Below are 16,234 nucleotides of genomic sequence, written 5' to 3'. Positions count from 1 at the left end.
TGGAGTGTTGTGGGCACTTTAGCTCCCACTTCTGAAAAAGGCCATTAACCCTGCAAGAACCCAGCTACCTCTGGGCTCTGTCAGACAGGGGGCGCCGTGGCTGGAGTCTCTACTGACGGGCAGGTGACTGCTGAAAAGCAGGTAAGAGAGAAAACAAAGCAGCAACCTCTGGAGACTTCAGCACCAAGCTGAACTCCGAACACGTGGCTGGAACCCGCGGGCAGGGAAACCGGCCTAAGTGATCGCTGGTACCCTACAGGCCAAAAGGCGTGTTCGTTCCGTCAGGCCCTCGGCCAGCTGGAGGGGTGGGCATGGAGGCTGGAGCCGTTCTAACCAAAACACTTGATACTTGAGTGACCCCACACGCTACATACGCTGGCTGAAGCCAGGATATTGGGATTTAATGAGATTTACAGCTGAGTTTACCACCATTGGGGGGCGGGAGCAACCTGCCCCTTGGCTTTGTACTTTGCCCCACGTTCGGTGGGGCAGCGGGACCAGCCTTCCCCCTGGCTCAGAGAGGTTGCAGAGTTAAGGGAAATCCACCCTCCCGCCCTGTGCTGCCCTGTAGCTGGGCCACGAGGGCCCAGCCTGGCAGAGGGGAGGTGGAAGCAGAGAGGCTGGCCTAGGCTCGATCCTCACAGGACAGACTCCCTGCACTGGGAAATGGATTGACTGGGGATTTGCCTGTTTGGGGCCTGCAGGATTGGGCCCTTCTTGCCCACTCTGTGGCTGCCTGCCACGTCCCGGCACAGTGGGAAGCAGAGCGCAGCAAGGTTCACTCCCGGAGCCCAGCGATGGAGTTAAAAATAACGATGGATGAGGGAAAGAGCCGGACTGGAAGCAGAGCACCTCCTGCAGGCCATGCCGCCAATGCCGGGCAGAGAGCCCATGGCCTGCGGCTCTCACGGCTGGTCAGTTCCAGGGCCCTCCTCTGCATTTGGCGTCTGCGTGTTGCTGCCTCTCTGTACCATCAGCCTGGCACCGCATTCCGCCTCCCCTACGGCACTGGTGGCCCTGCACACGTAGTGCCCCGTGTCCTCCACCGAGAGCCTCGCAATGGCAAGGGAGCAGCTTCCATTCTCCTCCTCATCTATGGGGAGCCGAGGACGTTCCTGGAGAGGGGCATCGTTCCAGAACCACGTCACCTCTGGGTGGGGAAAACCTGCCAGGGAAGAAGGCCACAGTGATGGGTCAAAGGTCCACTGGGCCACCCAGAATTTTGGGACGTTTATCTGACCCTACTGGGTCTCCCAAGTGGCGTGTCACATCACAGCTTCTCAGGTCCCTAACCACCCTGCAACCAGTGCTGCACTGCTGTGTCCTCTACCAGGGGACAGACACATTCAGCAACACGGTGCCTAGCACCATGCCAGGTGTTAATCCAGTACAAGATAACCACCTAGTGCATCAACGCCCCCTTGCCTAGAGTACCAAGGTATCCCAAGAAAGTCTCATCCAAGCACCGACGCTGCTTAGCTTGTGAGAGTTCAAAGCACACAGCTGTCAGGCTACAGATTGTATTGACAGATGTGCAGCCCCCATTCATGCACAAGGCTTCCCCTGTTGCACAAGAGCAATTTAGGCCCTGCAGAGCCTGCCCGAGGGCGAGCACCCTGCCAGGGGACAAGGTCATTCCAAGGACGTCAGTCATTGAGGGGGTGGGCAGCCTTGGAGGCTTTCATAGGAAGTTACCTTCAATGTGACACTGGGGGCAGGCACTACTGCCTTCCACTGCCACTTGGTCCTTCAGCGGCTCCAAGCCGGGCCCCTGCTCGATCTGCTGAGGCAGGAAGGTGGTGACGACCGGGGATGGTGGGGGCGGGAAGCGACATGTTAGTATGGGAAGGTTCATATGCCGAGCAGGTGGCTGCAGCAAAATCTGAATCTATTGATTATAAAACTAGAATGATACAAAATGAACACGGTCCACATGGATCGAAGAGTTCAAAGACTGACAAACTGACAGGTCTCAAGGGCAGAACGGACCACAGGCGCCAACTTCTTTCTGCGCCGGTGAGTGTTTGCGCCCCCGGCCTCGCCCCGACTCCACCCCTGCCCCAACTCCACCCCTCCCTGCTCCTATCGGACCCCTCCCCAAATCCCCGCCCTGGCCCCGCCTCCTCCCCCAAGCGCACCATGTTCCCCCACCTCCCCCCTCCCTCACAGGCTTGCTGCGCAAAACAGCTGTTTCGTGGCACAAGCGCTGGGAGGGATGGGGGAGAAGCAAGACACGGTGGCGCGCTCAGGGGAGGAGGCGGAGGTGAGCTGGGCTGGGGAGCTGCTGGTAGGTGCAAAGCACCCACCAATTTTTCCCCATGGGTGCTCCAGCCCCAGATCACCCACAGAGTCAGCACCTATGGAAGGGACCATGGTGATCAGCACAATCCGATGGTGGCCTGTGTTATACAGGAGGTCAGACTAGCTGAATTAATTCCTCTTTGAACTAGAGCAAATCAACAAAACATCCAGACTTGTTTAAAAATCTCCATCGATGGAGAATCCACCACGACCCTGGGCAAGTTGTTCCAATGGTTAATTACCCTCACAGTTAATAATGTACATCTTCTTCCAGTCTGAATTTGGCCAGTTTCAACTTCCAGCCATTGGCTCTTGTCATAGCTTTGTCTGCTAGACTGAAGAACCCATTACCAAATATTTGTTCCCTATGTAGGTACTTATAGGCTGTGATCAAGTCACCCCTGAACCGTCTCTTTGTTAAAATAGGTCGAGCTCCTTGAGTCTATCACTACAAGGCAAGTTTTCAAATCCCTTAATCATTCTCATGGCTCCTCTCTGAACCGTCTCCAGTTTTATCAACATCCTTCTTGAATTGTTGACACCAGATCTGGACACGGTATCGGCTCGACAAGCCAATCAATTGATCAGTCAGATAATGTCAATTAACTGCCTATTATTTGACCATGGCCAAATATTGTCAAATATTACAGCAAGAATGCCCTGATATAGGTGATGGCCTCTCTTTTTTCACTGCATCATGGTGCTATCTGTTGGCAAGCCTACTTCAATGTCTTGACCACCCACTTCAATACATGCTAATGCCACCTTTTGGGGAAAAAGTTGAACTAATTGAAAGTTGAGCATCTTGATTGGTTGGAATCTTCTAGAGCAGACATTCTATGTGTATCTTTATTTGTATACCAGGCCATCAGTGTACATGGTGGTTTACAAAGCACATTGAATATGGAAAAAGACATGGTCCCTGCCTCGAAGAGTCTACAGTCTAACCTGACTAGACAAAGCCGTTGAACTTAACTCCCAAGGGAGTGGGGGAGGGGGTCACAGTCACTAACCCTCCTCCCCCAACAGAAAGAGAACAGATGCACAGCCATTAAGTAGCTTGAAGAGTCTTTTATAGTTGTTCTGGGTGTTTTATTTCTGTTTCATTTCATTCCTCTTTTGTAACTACAGCTGATAATTATTTTCATTTTTAAAGCTTCATTTCATTGTTTCACATTTTTCTGAGTGAAAAATCTTGGTTTTTGTAATAGGTACAAGTATCTAAGGGCAAGTCTACACGACCGCACTACACTGGCGCACCTGTGCCGCTCCTGCTGAAGACTCGCTCTCCCGTCGGCAAACTCCACCTCTGTGAGAGGCTACATGGAAGCTACATGGGTGGGAGAGCGTCTCCCGCCAACGTGGACACCGCTTTAAGTCGATGTAACTTACGTTGCTCAGGGGGGTGTCGTTTTCACACATCAAGGTCCATAGTGTAGACCAGTCCTAAGTCTCACCTATTGGAGACCATCAATTCTTACTCTGTTTTGTTACTGTTCTAATAATTAGTGCTTTAAAATATTTTACCATTTTTGACACTATTGACCAATTGTCAAACATCCAACCCTAACAGTCTTCCAGCAGCAGTTGCACTAAATGCAGTTGAACAGGGCATAGTCACAAGGATTAGTTCTTGGCCCTACACTATTTAATATTTGTATCAATGTCCTAGAAGATAAAATCCTCACTGATAAAGTTTGCAGGTCACACAAAGATTGGAGGAATGGTAAATGCGGAAGAGGACAGGTCACTGAGAGAGAGATCAACAACATGCATTTCAATATAGCTAGATGTGAATCTCTCAGAAAGAAAGAACACAGGCCATACTTACAGGACAGGGGACTGTATCCTGGGAAGCAGGGACTCTGAGAAAGACTCAGAGGTCATAGTGAATAATCACCTGAACGTGGGCTCCCAGTGCAACACTGTGGCCAAAAGGGCTAATGCGATCCTGGGAAACATGAACAAACTTATATTACCTCTGTATTTGGCACTGGCGTGATGCCATTGGTGTGTCCAGCTCTGGTGTTCCCAGTTCCAGAAGGAAGTTGGTAAATTGGAGAGGGTTCAGAGAAGAACCACAAGAATGAATAAAGGATTAGAAAACCTGCCTTGCTGTGAGAGACTGGAGGAGCCCCATCTAGGACACAAGGGAGATTTGCACACCTGAGACATTCTTTTTAGGAACTGTCCCAGACTGAGGTGTCACTAGAGGAAGTTTTGGAACAAACGGATAAATTAGACAGTAATAAGTCACCAGGCCCAGATGGTGTCACCCAACGGTTCTGAAGGAACTCAAAGATGAAACTGCAAAACTAGTAACTCTGGTATGTATCCTATTGCTTAAATCAGCCTCTGCACCAGATGACTGGAGGATAGCTAATGTGATGCCAATTTTTAACAAAGGCTCCAGAGGTGATCCTGGCAGTTACAGGCCGGTAAGCCTGACTTCAGTACCAGGAAAATTGGTTGAAACTATACTAAAGAACAGAATTATTAGATAGGTGATGGACACGATATGTTGGGGAAGAGTCAATGTGGCTTTTGTAAAGGGAAATCATGCCTCACCAATCTCTTTGAGGGGGTCAACAAGCACGTGGACAAGGATGATCCAGTGGATATAGTGTACTTGGACTTTCAGAAAGCCTTTGACAAAGTCTTTCATCCAAGACTTAAGCAGTCATGGGATGAGAAGGAAGATCTTCTCATGGAACAGTAATGGTTAAAAGATAGAAAACAAAGGGTAGGAATAAATTTCACAGTGGAGACAGATAAATAGCAGGGTCCCCCACAATGTTCCCTTTAATTTTTTACATCCATGTGCAGAATTAATTTTGTTATGTGCACCAATATGGAGGTGATGTGTGGTGGGGGTGGGGCCAAGGGGTTTGGAGTGTGAGAGGGGGCTCAGGGCTGGGGCAGAGGGTTGGGGTGCAGGGGGTGAGGGCTCTGGCTGGGGATGAGGGCTCTGTGGTGGCACCAGGGATGAGGGGTTTGGGGTGCAGGCTGCCCCAGGGCTGTGGCGGGGAGAGAGGACTCCCCCAGCTCTCTCTTGCTGGGGCCAAGGGAGAGGCGCCTCTCCAGCCCAGGCCCTGTGGCTGCAGGCCTGTGCAGGCCTTGATAGCCTGTTGCATGGCCGTGTGGCCACGCAGCTTACACGGATCTTAGGTCCCTCAAGGATCTGTACTGGGACCTAGTCATAAATGATCTGGAAAAGGGGGTGAGGTGGCAGAGTTTGCAGATGATATAAAACTACTCAAAAAAGCTAAGTCCAAAGCAGATTGCGAAGAGTTACAAAGGGATCTCACAAAACTGGGTGACTGGGCAAGAAAATGGAGATGAAATTCAATGTTGATAAATGCAAAGTAATGCACATTGGAAAACATTATCCCAACTCTACATATAAAATGATGGGGTCTAAATTGCTGTTACCACTCAAAGAGATCTTGGAGTCTTTATGGATAGTTCTCTGAAAACATCTGCTCAATGTACAGCAGCAGTCAAAAAAGTGAACAGACCGTTAGACTTACCGGTCTGTAATTGCCGGGATCACCTCTAGAGCCCTTTTTAAATATTGGCGTTACATTAGCTATCTTCCAGTCATTGGGTACAGAAGCTGATTTAAAGGACAGGTTACAAACCACAGTTGATAGTTCCGCAATTTCACGTTTGAATTCTTTCAGAACTCTTGGGTTGAATGCCATCTGGTCCCGGTGACACGTTACTGTTAAGTTTATCAATTAATTCCAAAACCTCCTTTAATAACACTTCAATCTGTGACAATTCCTCAGATTTGTCACCTACAAAAGCCGGCTCAGGTTTGGGAATCTGCCTCACATCCTCAGCCGTGAAGACTGAAGCAAAGAATTAATTTAGTTTCTCCGCAATGACTTTATCGTCTTTAAGTGCTCCTCGATCGTCAGGGGCCCCACTGGTTGTTTAGCAGACTTCCTGCTTCTGATGTACTTAAACATTTTGTTATTACCTTTTGAGTTTTTGGCTAGGAAGTATTTCTCCACACAACGGACAGTCAACCCTGGGGAACTCATTGGCAGGGGATTTTGTAAAGGCCAAAAGTATAACTGGGTTCAAAAAAGAATGAGATAAGTTCATGGAGGACAGGCCTATCAATGACTATTAGCCAAGACGGCCAGGGATGCAACCCCATGCTCTGGTTGTCCCTAGGCCTCTGACTGCCAGATGCTGGGACTGGAGGACAGGGGATGGATAACTCAGTGAATTGCCCTGTTCTGTTAATTCCCTCTGAAGCATCTAGCCCTGATCACTGTCAGAGGCAGGATATTGGGCTAGATGGACCATTGGTCTGACCCAGTGTGGCCGTTCTTACAGGGCTTTGGAGCGGAGCCCGGAGCTGGAGCACAGACCAGTAGATTTTTGCCCGGAGCCGGAGCGGAGCAATTCAAAAATTTGATTGCTCCAAATCCCTGCGTTCTTATGTTCTTATTTACCTTATCAAAGAGAAGGTTAAGAGGTGACTTGATGACAGAGGGCAGGTACCTCTCTGGGGAGGAGATTTCTAATAGGAGAGGGTTCTTCAATCTAGCAGACAAAGTGCTAACAAGATCCAATGGCTGGAAGATGAAGCTAGCCACACGCGCAGCAGAAATAAGGTGCGCATTGCTACCAGTGAGGGTAATTAACCCCTGGAACAACCTTACCGAGGGCTGTTCTGGATTCTTCAGCACTGCAAGTTTTTAATTAAGACCAAATACCTTTTCTAAAAGATCTGCAACGGCAGCTAGTGGACTCTAAGCGGGAATCAGCCAAGGAAGTCCTATGCTGTGTCACGCACGGGCTGACTAGATGATCACAGGGATCCCTTTTGGTCTTAAAATTAAACAAAAAATCCTACGAATCCATGAAAACTCAGGCAAGATGGCAGTGAAGTCAATGGGTCAAGGAAAAATCAGTTTGAACAACTAGCCAGCCCCACAACATCCCCTTCCCTTGAGGGCATCTGCCTCAGCTTGCCAAGATGGATCTCAGCCCTGGAGTTCTTCCAGACTGTTCACCAAACTAGATACCTAATGAGCGACAGATAACCCAACAGCTGCTAAAATGTCTTCTCCCAGCTCTAGCTAGTAACAGACTGAGGGATGTGGGGTTGGCACCACTGGTCCATGCACTGAGGCTGGATTGCTGTGGTGCTCTGTGCCAGGACGAAATGCAGCCGTGCAAGACCTCCAGCTGGGTCTGCAGACACCAGCTCACCAGTTAAGTGGCATATGTTTAACATAAAGCCCATCACTCCAGGACTCATTGTTAACAGCCTGATCCTCCAAGCCTGCAGTAGATGGGCTTGGACTGCTCCAGAGACGACCTCTCTCCGTGATGAGGCTCCACCAGGACGGTGACGTTCCCCAGGCACAACGGGATTGTTAACACAGGGCTTTTCAGCTGTCACCATCCTCCCGCGAGAAATCAGGGACCACAAACCGCCCAGCTGCAGGTCTGTATTTCATCCAGAGCAGGGGTCGGCAACCTTTCAGAAGTGGTGTGCCAAGTCTTCACTTACTCACTTTAACTTAAGGTTTTGCGTGCCGGTTTTTAGAAGGTCTCTCTCTATAAGTCTATATTATATAAACTAAACTATTATTGTATGTAAAGTAAACAAGGTTTTCAAAATGTTTAAGAAGCTTAATTTAAAATGAAATTAAAACGCTGATCTTACGCCACCAGCCCACTCAGCCCACTGCCGGCCTGGGGTTCCATTCACCTAGTTCGGCAGTGGGCTGAGCGGGGCATGCGGAACCCCAGCTGGCAAGGGCCCAGCAGCCGGGATCCCAGACCGGGGGTGCAGGTGGGAATGTGTGTGTGGGGGGGGCTGCAGGAGCTCCCGTTTGGTGCTCAGGGTGGGGGTGGGGATGTGGGGGGGGGGGTGCAAGAGTCAGGGCATGGGGTGGGGGGGGCTGGGGATGTGCAGGAGTCAGAACAGGGGCTGGAGGCTGCTGGTCGCGTGGCGGCAGGAGCCGTGGCTGGGTGAGCTGGGAGATGTGACAGGGAGGGCAGGGCTAAGAGTCAAAGGGCCCGGGGCACGGACAAGGAGCCTGTGCTGGTTGTGTGTGTGTGTGGGGGAGGGGGGGTTGTTAACACATTCTGACAGGCTGGGCCATTACCTCCCTTCTCCTGGGCACTGGGGGTGGTCACCACATCATCCAGCTTTTGGGCCAGCCGGGACATTCTCCGCAGGGCCACCACGGCGTTGCCTGTTTTCTAGAGCGGAAAGAAGCAGAGAAAGTTCCAATCCCAGCCAGCTGGGAACGAGCCATCACTTCCCTACCCCCACAGGCCCGAGCACAGGCTGGCCCGCACCAGCACTGAAGGGCAGGAGACCTCTCTGCCCCCAGGGGGGACAGCGGCCTGGACAGCCCAGGCTCCATGGCAGGGGGGGAGCTCTTTCCTGAAGCCCCTTTCCCAACTGGGTCATCGCATGGCCCCCGCAGAGCACGGGCCACACCCTGTCCAGCTGGCAGAGGGCAGCCCCAGCAGAGCCGGCACCAAAACGCACCTGCCACTTCTGGCGGGCCAGGAATCGCCTCATCCTCTCCTTGGACAGAACCTTCGTCTCGCTCTGCTCAGTCTTCTGCAGCCAGGGGTGCGCGAGGGCCTGGTCGCTGGGCAGCCGGCAGCTGGGGGCGACAGCATGGGGGAGGGGGGGGTTATGCAGCTCCGTCGCTCAGGAGAGCCAGCAATGACTCGCCGCCCTTTGGAGATGGGCAGTGATCTCCGCAGTGGGCTCCAGGCTCTCTGGCCTGGGAGAAGGTCAAGCCAGTGACAGCTCCACCCTCACAGGCCCCACTGGCTTGGTGTGAGCTGGGGGGGCCAAAGGGCAAGGGGGTGGCAACACCTGCAGCTTTGTCTCTTTGTCTCCTGCTCCCACAGGCGCGCTGCCCTCCCCAGAGGCCCTACGTGCCGTCTGGGATTTCCATTTATCCCACTGTTGCCAACTCTTGATGTTCTGCAGTGACGGATTCCGGGGGGGCCAGAGCCCATCTGGAGATGCCAGGAGACGCTCCAGCCTCTCACAAAGCTCAGCCTACCAGAAGCCAGCAGAGTCTGTCCCCTCCACTTGCTCCCCACAAGGAGGGTGGGGAGGGGAGCAAAAAGCCCAGCAGCCCAGTGCGACCCCACACCCCTGGGAGCAATGGGGACAGGACGGTGCCTCTGCTGCTCACTCTTGCCCCCCGCACCTGCCTGGATAGTGACAGAGCAGGGTGAGGAGCTCCTGGAGCTGCCCCCCAGGTCCTGGAAAGGGGGTGAAGAACAGTAGGAGGAGTAGAGGTGAGGCTGGAGGGTGGGGGGGGGAGAAAGAATAATTAAAAATTGAAGTGAATTATTTTTAGCTATTGGGACAATTATGAGATTTTAATAAAAACTAAATAATTTATTACAATTGCTGGATAATGCATACAGGTATGCAGGTGTTATCAAAATTATACAAAGAGAAGAAGGGTTTAAAATTATTTTTGAAATACTTTGATTGTGACTGATTGATTATTTTAAAAACTAATAACATTTGGGGGTTATAAATATAGTCACTGCACTGAGCTACAGAAAACTCAGAGGTGGTTGGGGTTGTAAAGATATTCTTGCATGGAGAGATCTGGGCCACTCACATAAACCTTGATTGAAAAATACTGGGAGACGGTGATACAGATAGAGAACGCTTTGTGTTTCTCAGGTGTTCGCAACATCCTTTCTGGGGAGTCCTCCTCTCTCAGTTATCACAGCCTAAGTCTCACCAATGTTCACTCTAAGTCTAGCCTGCTCAAAACTGTGTTGCACTGTTCAAAGTTGGTTTGCAGGGCCTCCCAATCTCCTGCCCATATCCCTAAGTCATCAGCAAATTCCAAGGCTCTCTTCATATAGTCTCACTTATTACATCCAAGACAATGGCAAACAAAGCAGGGCTCAGCGCTGACCCCGGTGCAGGCCAGCATTTTCTGGAAATCTCTACTGTAGTCCCATTCGGTTTTGGCTACAATAGTCACTCCATTGCATGTAGCCTGGACAAGACAAACACATCCTTCCAGCACACTTCTCTGACACTAACTAAAACAAACTAATTCTCTTGGGACATGATCATACACCTTCTCCAAGCCCACAAAGACCATCTCTTTTCTCTGAACTTCTCCTTGAGGATTCGTAGACCATATAGAGCATCAATTGTACTCCTTTCCAGCGTAAATCCACACTGACCTTTCCAAATTTCAACTGCTCCACAGAGATGCTTTTCGATATTCTTCTCCCATATTTTCATAGCATATGACATTAGCTTCACTGGGCGATAATTAGCACACAAGATAATATCTCCTGTAGGTTTAAAACTGGGCACCACAGGGATTTTATGCCATTCATCTGGCATTTTCTCTTTCTTAAGAATATCATTGAATAGACTTGTAAAATACGCTACGCCTTCCCTTCCCCGTGACTTCAGCGCATCCACCTGGACTTCATCTGGCCCAGGTGCGCTCTCATTTTCCCAAGTGCCTCTACAATCTCTTCTTCCTGCTTGCAGTCTATCACCCCTCCAAACCCCAGACCCATCTAACCCCCCCTTCTCCCTGCCCCTGATTGCCCCCCCGAACTTCCGCCCCATCCAGCCCCCCAGCCCCCTTACCGTGCCACTCAGACCAGCATGTCTGGCTCCGCGCAGCGCCAGACACACTGCTGCATACATGCTGCCGTGCTCCCCCGCAGAGCCACAACCCCCTCCCTCCTCCCCCCCAGCACCTGCCTTCCAGATTTGAACACCTCAAAATTCAGGAGTGGGCAGATTTGAACACCTCAAGCTCAGTTTGGACAGCTGTTACTTCATTTCTCCCAAATCAAATATACTGATCCACTGTAACTTGCTGTAGAAAAAGTAGGATAAAATTGAGCAAGAAATGCTTCCCAGTGGTTATTAGGACTGGAATTGCTATTTTCAACAGCCATTGCCTTTTGTTTGTTTGTTTGTTTGTTTAAAAGGAAGACAGTGATATCGCATTGGCAAATTCCCCATAGAAAGAAAGAGTGGAACAAAAGAATAATAAAGGCACCTCAACTTTTCCTCATTTATGTAGGACAGTCTTATAATATGTATCCAGATATCCTCCAATCACACAAGCTGAAAATTGTTCCACTTTACTGCAGTTCTGTAACCATATGGGAACCAATCCTGTCTGTGTTCTGTGCACATCTAAAATTCCTGCTGAATGACCCGCCCTGGGAGCAAGTTACCAGTGACCCAGGGCTGCGGTGGAAGGAGGGTGCGGGGGGGGGGGAGCCCAGGGCTGGGGCAGCAGGAGGTGTGTGTATGGGGGGGCAATGGTGGGGAGGAATGAGGGAGCCCAGAGCTGGGGCAGCAGGGAGTGTGTGTGTGGGGGGGGAGAGCCCAGGACTGGGATGGCAGAGGGTGCGGCGAGGAGCCCAGGGCTGGGACAGGGGGCAGCCAAAATTTTTTTTGCTTGGGGTGGCAAAAAACCTAGAGCTGTCCCTGGCCAGAAGCTGGGAATGGGCGACAGGGGATGGATCACTTGATGATTCACTGTTCTGTTCATTCCCTCTGAGGCATCTGGCACTGGCCACTGTCGGAAGACAGGACACTGGGCTGGATGGACCATTGGTCTGACCCAGCCTGGCTGCTCTTATGTTCTTATCCAGCGTCACCCATTCTCCCAGGCATTGGCAAATGCCCCTACTTGCTATCCGGGCTCCCATCCCCACCCAGGCCTTCCCATGCCCTCCCCCAGGGAGGCCTGTTTCCCCATGGAGGGTGTCCCTCCCAACCACCTACTCAGGGCTGGGGGAGGAGGTGTGTGTGTTGGGAAGGGCCAACCTCTCAGTCCCCAGCTGCAGCTCCGCACCTGGTGCTGCTCCCCCCATCCCCTTGGAGTGCTTTTTCTCCCCCCGCCCCTGAACACTCTGGGTAGTACCGCTTCTCCCTCCCCCCAACATCAGCTGCTCTACCTGCTGTCTTTCTGCAGTAGCTGGCTGATGAAGTCCTTGGCCTCCTGGGAGATCTCTGAGAAGGTCTCCTCGTCAAACTCCCACTGGGCAGCCGTGATGTTGTGCAGCGTCTCCATGTCACTGTTCCCCTGGAAGGGGGAGTCCCCACTCAGCCTGGGGAGCAAGAGAAGAGGCTGTTACTCACTCAGCCGGGACCTCTGCCCCGAAGGCTGTTAATGGGGAGCAACGTACAGGATGTAGCAGATCACGCCGATGCTCCACATGTCCGTGGTGAATCCCACCGGCTCAAAGGCGATCACTTCCGGGGCCATGAACTCCGGGGTGCCATGCATCACCTTCACGGGGCTCTTTGGATCTGAAGGGGCAAGAGAGGAGCAGTCCAGCATCCCCATCCCTGCAGACCGTGCTTCCCACAGCAACAGCAAGGGGGCAGCACAGCCTCCCCGTGTCCATGTCTCTGGCATCCCCATTGCAATGCACTACAGCAGCAATTACCCACAGGTGCAGGGGAGCAGCACCGAGAGGCCATACCTGATATTGGAGTCCTGTGCCGGGTGCTGCACAGCGGGAGACAGGCCCTGCCCCAGGAGCTGACAAAGGGCAGACGGGGAAACAGGACCAGCCCGACACCAGAGTCAGGTGCATTGACTCTGACCGTGCCCAGGGAGCTGGGGCTGCAGCCTGCGCCCAAGGGACTGTCCCTCGTCTGAGCCCAGCAGGAGCTGGGAGCTGGTTCGGCGCTCTCCAGTGCCAAGGCGCACGGGCAGAGCCCAGTTCTTTGCATCCCCGGTGGCATGTAACTGAAATGGAGCTGGAGCTGAATTTGCAATAGAGGTGGGGAATCTACTTGGCACGTTGACAGCACCTTGCTTCTGTGGGTCTCCAGTGCTCTGCAGACATTCAGGACAAAGCCCCCAACTCCCCTGCAAGGGCAATGTCACCACCCGCACGTTACAGACAGGGAGACGAAGCACAGAGGGGCTGGGAATAGACCCCGGGTCCCCCGAGCGCCAGCCCACTGCCCTGCCCAGTGTCTTTGCCCTACAAAAGTAGGCAGGAAACATTGCAGGAAAGTCCCTGTAGCTCCAAACGCCCCAGCACCAGCCTCCTTGGGGGTTGGAGCTTCCACCCAGAGCCAGGGAGGTGCACTGCAAAGCCCCAGTCACAGAAGCAAGCCCAGGCTCAACGCGGATTGCTATAGCTGGGAGGCCAATTTGCCGGGACGCCGGGCACTGGCAGCTCCCACTGACTTCAGCTGCCCCCAGAGCCAGGCCCCAGGGGCGTCAAGGGGGATGCCCAATGTGGCAGGTTTGGTTGCAGTTTTGGGCAAAGGGTCAGGCTGGTTATTTCCTGGGCCCCCCCTGCCCACCCCTGTTCCTGACACACGGGAAAGTCTCCGCTTTGCTGAATAGGGATGGACTCAGGAACATACGGTTAAGCACGTGCAGCAGCGCTTTGCTGAATCAGGGCCTCTCCCCCGTGGAGGCGGCGTTAGCTCCGGGACAGCGAGAGGGGAGATCCCAGGACAGGGCTGCGCAGCCGGGCCCCTCTCACTCACCCAGTCTCCGTGCCAGGCCGAAGTCGATGATTTTGACCCAGTGGCTGCTCGTGCTGACGCAGACGATGTTCTCGGGTTTGAGGTCCAGGTGGACGATGCTCTGGTGATGGACGTAGTGGATCCCCTCTAGGATCTGCCTCATGTACTGAATGCTGGTGGGCTCCGTGTGCTCGAAGTCGTCATCCACAATCCTCTCAAAGAGCTCCCCGCCTGCGACGCTGCCAGGAGCAGAGGGGCACCTGTCCTAGGAATTCGCTCCGAGGGCCGGCTCTATCTTGCACCCATGGCAGTGCCAGCCCAGACCCTGCTACCCAGGGACTCGGCTCAGGCACTAAACTCAACTAACAGGTACATGGAGAAGCCCCTTGGACACAGTGTCCTGGGGGCAGGGAGCAAAGACACCCAACCAAGTCAAATCCGGAAACCTGTGTGAACAGCCCTCCCCGACCCCGATCCCTCTCTTCCCGGTAGGGGCTGGAGGCTGCAGCCCTGGGCACTGGCCCCTCTGGAAATCCCACGCCTTGCTATCCCTTCTGGACGGTGAAGGTCTCAGGCAGGAAGAGGCCAGGGGTTCTGGATTCGCACCACCCACTCCTAATGCCAGAAAGCGGGCGGGGGCCTCAGCAGACACTGCCCACTTCTAGACTCAGCCTCCCATTCAACTCCGATCGATCGTCTGTGAGTCGCCCCCGGGCACACACGCCCCAGAACACGTGGAGCCCAGGGCAGCAGGGCTGGAGCCTGCGCAGGTGGGACGCCTGCTATCCCCTCCGAGGTGCAGCCAGGTGCCCTTCGCCCCCTCCATGCACCTGGCAGTGAGCGAGTCAGCGGAGGCTGCTCTAATCAGACCCCCGCTCCCACCCCCCGTACCAGCCCAGCACGCCCCACTCACTATTCCATCACCATCACCAGCTCCGCCCGGCTCTGGAAGGCCGCAAGGCACTGCACCAGCCTGGGGTGATGCAGCAGATTCATCAGCTCCACCTCCCTACAGGCTGCCTCCTGCTCCTTGGGGGTCCGCGTCCGGAAGTATTTCCCCACCCGGATCTTCCCAGTGGCCTTCTCCTGCAGCTTGTAAACCAGCCCGAACTTCCCACTGGGAGAGAGCAGAAGGGGGGATTGTCTCCTGCTTCCCGCCCAGCAAGGCAGCTTGCAGTGGGAATGGGGAGCTCCAGGCCAGCTCCTAGGTGTATCCCAGCAGCACCGGGATTTGAACTCGACAGCTGGGGATCCCCAGGGAGAACTGGACAGAACAGACCATAGCTAGTGCAGCTGGCAGACAGCAACAATGAACTTGGATTGTCTTTTCGTTCAGTGTCTGCACAGTGCCTGACACGCCAGGGGCCTGGGCCAGGACTGGGTCTCCTAGGCTCTATGGCAGTGGTGCCCAACTGTGGGGTGCGCCCCCTAGGGGCGAGTGGAGTAATGTTCAGGGGGTGCAGCGGGGCCTGGGCCAGCCCCCATGGGGAGCAGAGAGGAAGTGTCACCCAGCTCTGCCCCCAGCCCAGCCCCAGCCCCACTCCCAGTTGTGGCCCCGGTTCCCAGAGCCTGCACCCCTCACCCCCTCCTGCACACCTACCCCCTGCCCCAGCCCGGAGCCTGCACCCAGCACCCAAACTCTATCCCAGAGCCTGCACCCTGCACCCCTCCTGCATCCTAATCCCCAGCCCAGGACCTGCACCCCAGACCTCCTCCCCCCGCCCAACCCCCCTCCCAGAGCCTTAGGCAGGTGGGGGGGACGGTTTCTGGGCACCACCAAAATTTCTACAACCTGCCACCCATGCAAGTGGATAAGAGTCAGGGCAGTCAGGGGACAGGTAGGGTCCTAGGGGGGCAGTTAGGGTGGGGGTTCTCAGCAGGGGGGTTGGGGTTCTGAGGGGGGCAGTCAGGGGGTGGGAAGTTGAAGGGAGTGGATGGGGGCGGGGCTAGGGCAGAGCTTCAATCCTCCCCCCAGTGTCCTCTTTCTTGATTGTGGAAATATGGTAACCCTAGAAGTTGGTGCCTCTGGTCCCAGTGGTGCCCCAAATTTTCGGGTGCCCTAAGCAGCAATGTATGCTGCGTATGCCTAAGGACGGCCCTGCAGCCAATCACGACAAACCAAGGAAATACAGGAAAACGGGGCCCGAGGCCAGGAGCTCCAGCTCTCCCATGCAGCCGGAAAAAGCCTGGTCATTTACATCGACACCTTCCTGTCCCCCAGCCACCTTGGCCCATCACCGTGGCCTCTGAGCACCTGCACGGCTTTACAGACTAGCTGTATTAGTGCTCAGAGGCCTGGTTGTGCCAGGTGCTGCACAGACACAGTGAAGACGGCCTCTGCCCAGAGAGTTTGTAACATGACCGGCCAAGGGGTGGAAGGGAAAACAGCGAGGCAGAGAAGGGAAGTGACTTGCCTAAGGTCAC

General features: G+C 53.8%; 1 protein-coding gene across 3 annotated transcripts in view; it reads right to left on the bottom strand.

Moving 5' to 3' along the window:
• Positions 1 to 16,234, bottom strand: part of LOC128829184 (myosin light chain kinase, smooth muscle-like) — a 38,342-nt gene that overhangs the window by 8,373 nt on the left and 13,735 nt on the right. The window contains exons 4-11 of one of the 3 annotated variants that reach the window (XM_054014460.1): positions 14,724 to 14,927; positions 13,832 to 14,049; positions 12,505 to 12,628; positions 12,274 to 12,426; positions 8,831 to 8,951; positions 8,439 to 8,535; positions 1,696 to 1,780; positions 1,083 to 1,165 (exon numbers count right to left, since the gene is read on the bottom strand). In XM_054014460.1, the coding sequence (XP_053870435.1) occupies positions 1,722 to 1,780; positions 8,439 to 8,535; positions 8,831 to 8,951; positions 12,274 to 12,426; positions 12,505 to 12,628; positions 13,832 to 14,049; positions 14,724 to 14,927 (976 nt within the window). In that variant the 3' untranslated portion in view covers positions 1,083 to 1,165; positions 1,696 to 1,721. Of the gene's footprint in view, positions 1 to 386; positions 1,166 to 1,695; positions 1,781 to 8,438; positions 8,536 to 8,830; positions 8,952 to 12,273; positions 12,427 to 12,504; positions 12,629 to 13,831; positions 14,050 to 14,723; positions 14,928 to 16,234 lie in introns of those variants that run through there. The other 2 variants (XM_054014458.1, XM_054014459.1) reach the window with 2 other exon arrangements.

This window comes from Malaclemys terrapin, chromosome 25 (genome assembly GCF_027887155.1).
Source record: "Malaclemys terrapin pileata isolate rMalTer1 chromosome 25, rMalTer1.hap1, whole genome shotgun sequence".
Classification (NCBI taxonomy): domain Eukaryota; kingdom Metazoa; phylum Chordata; order Testudines; family Emydidae; genus Malaclemys; species Malaclemys terrapin.
This window is presented reverse-complemented; position numbering and strand designations above follow the sequence as displayed.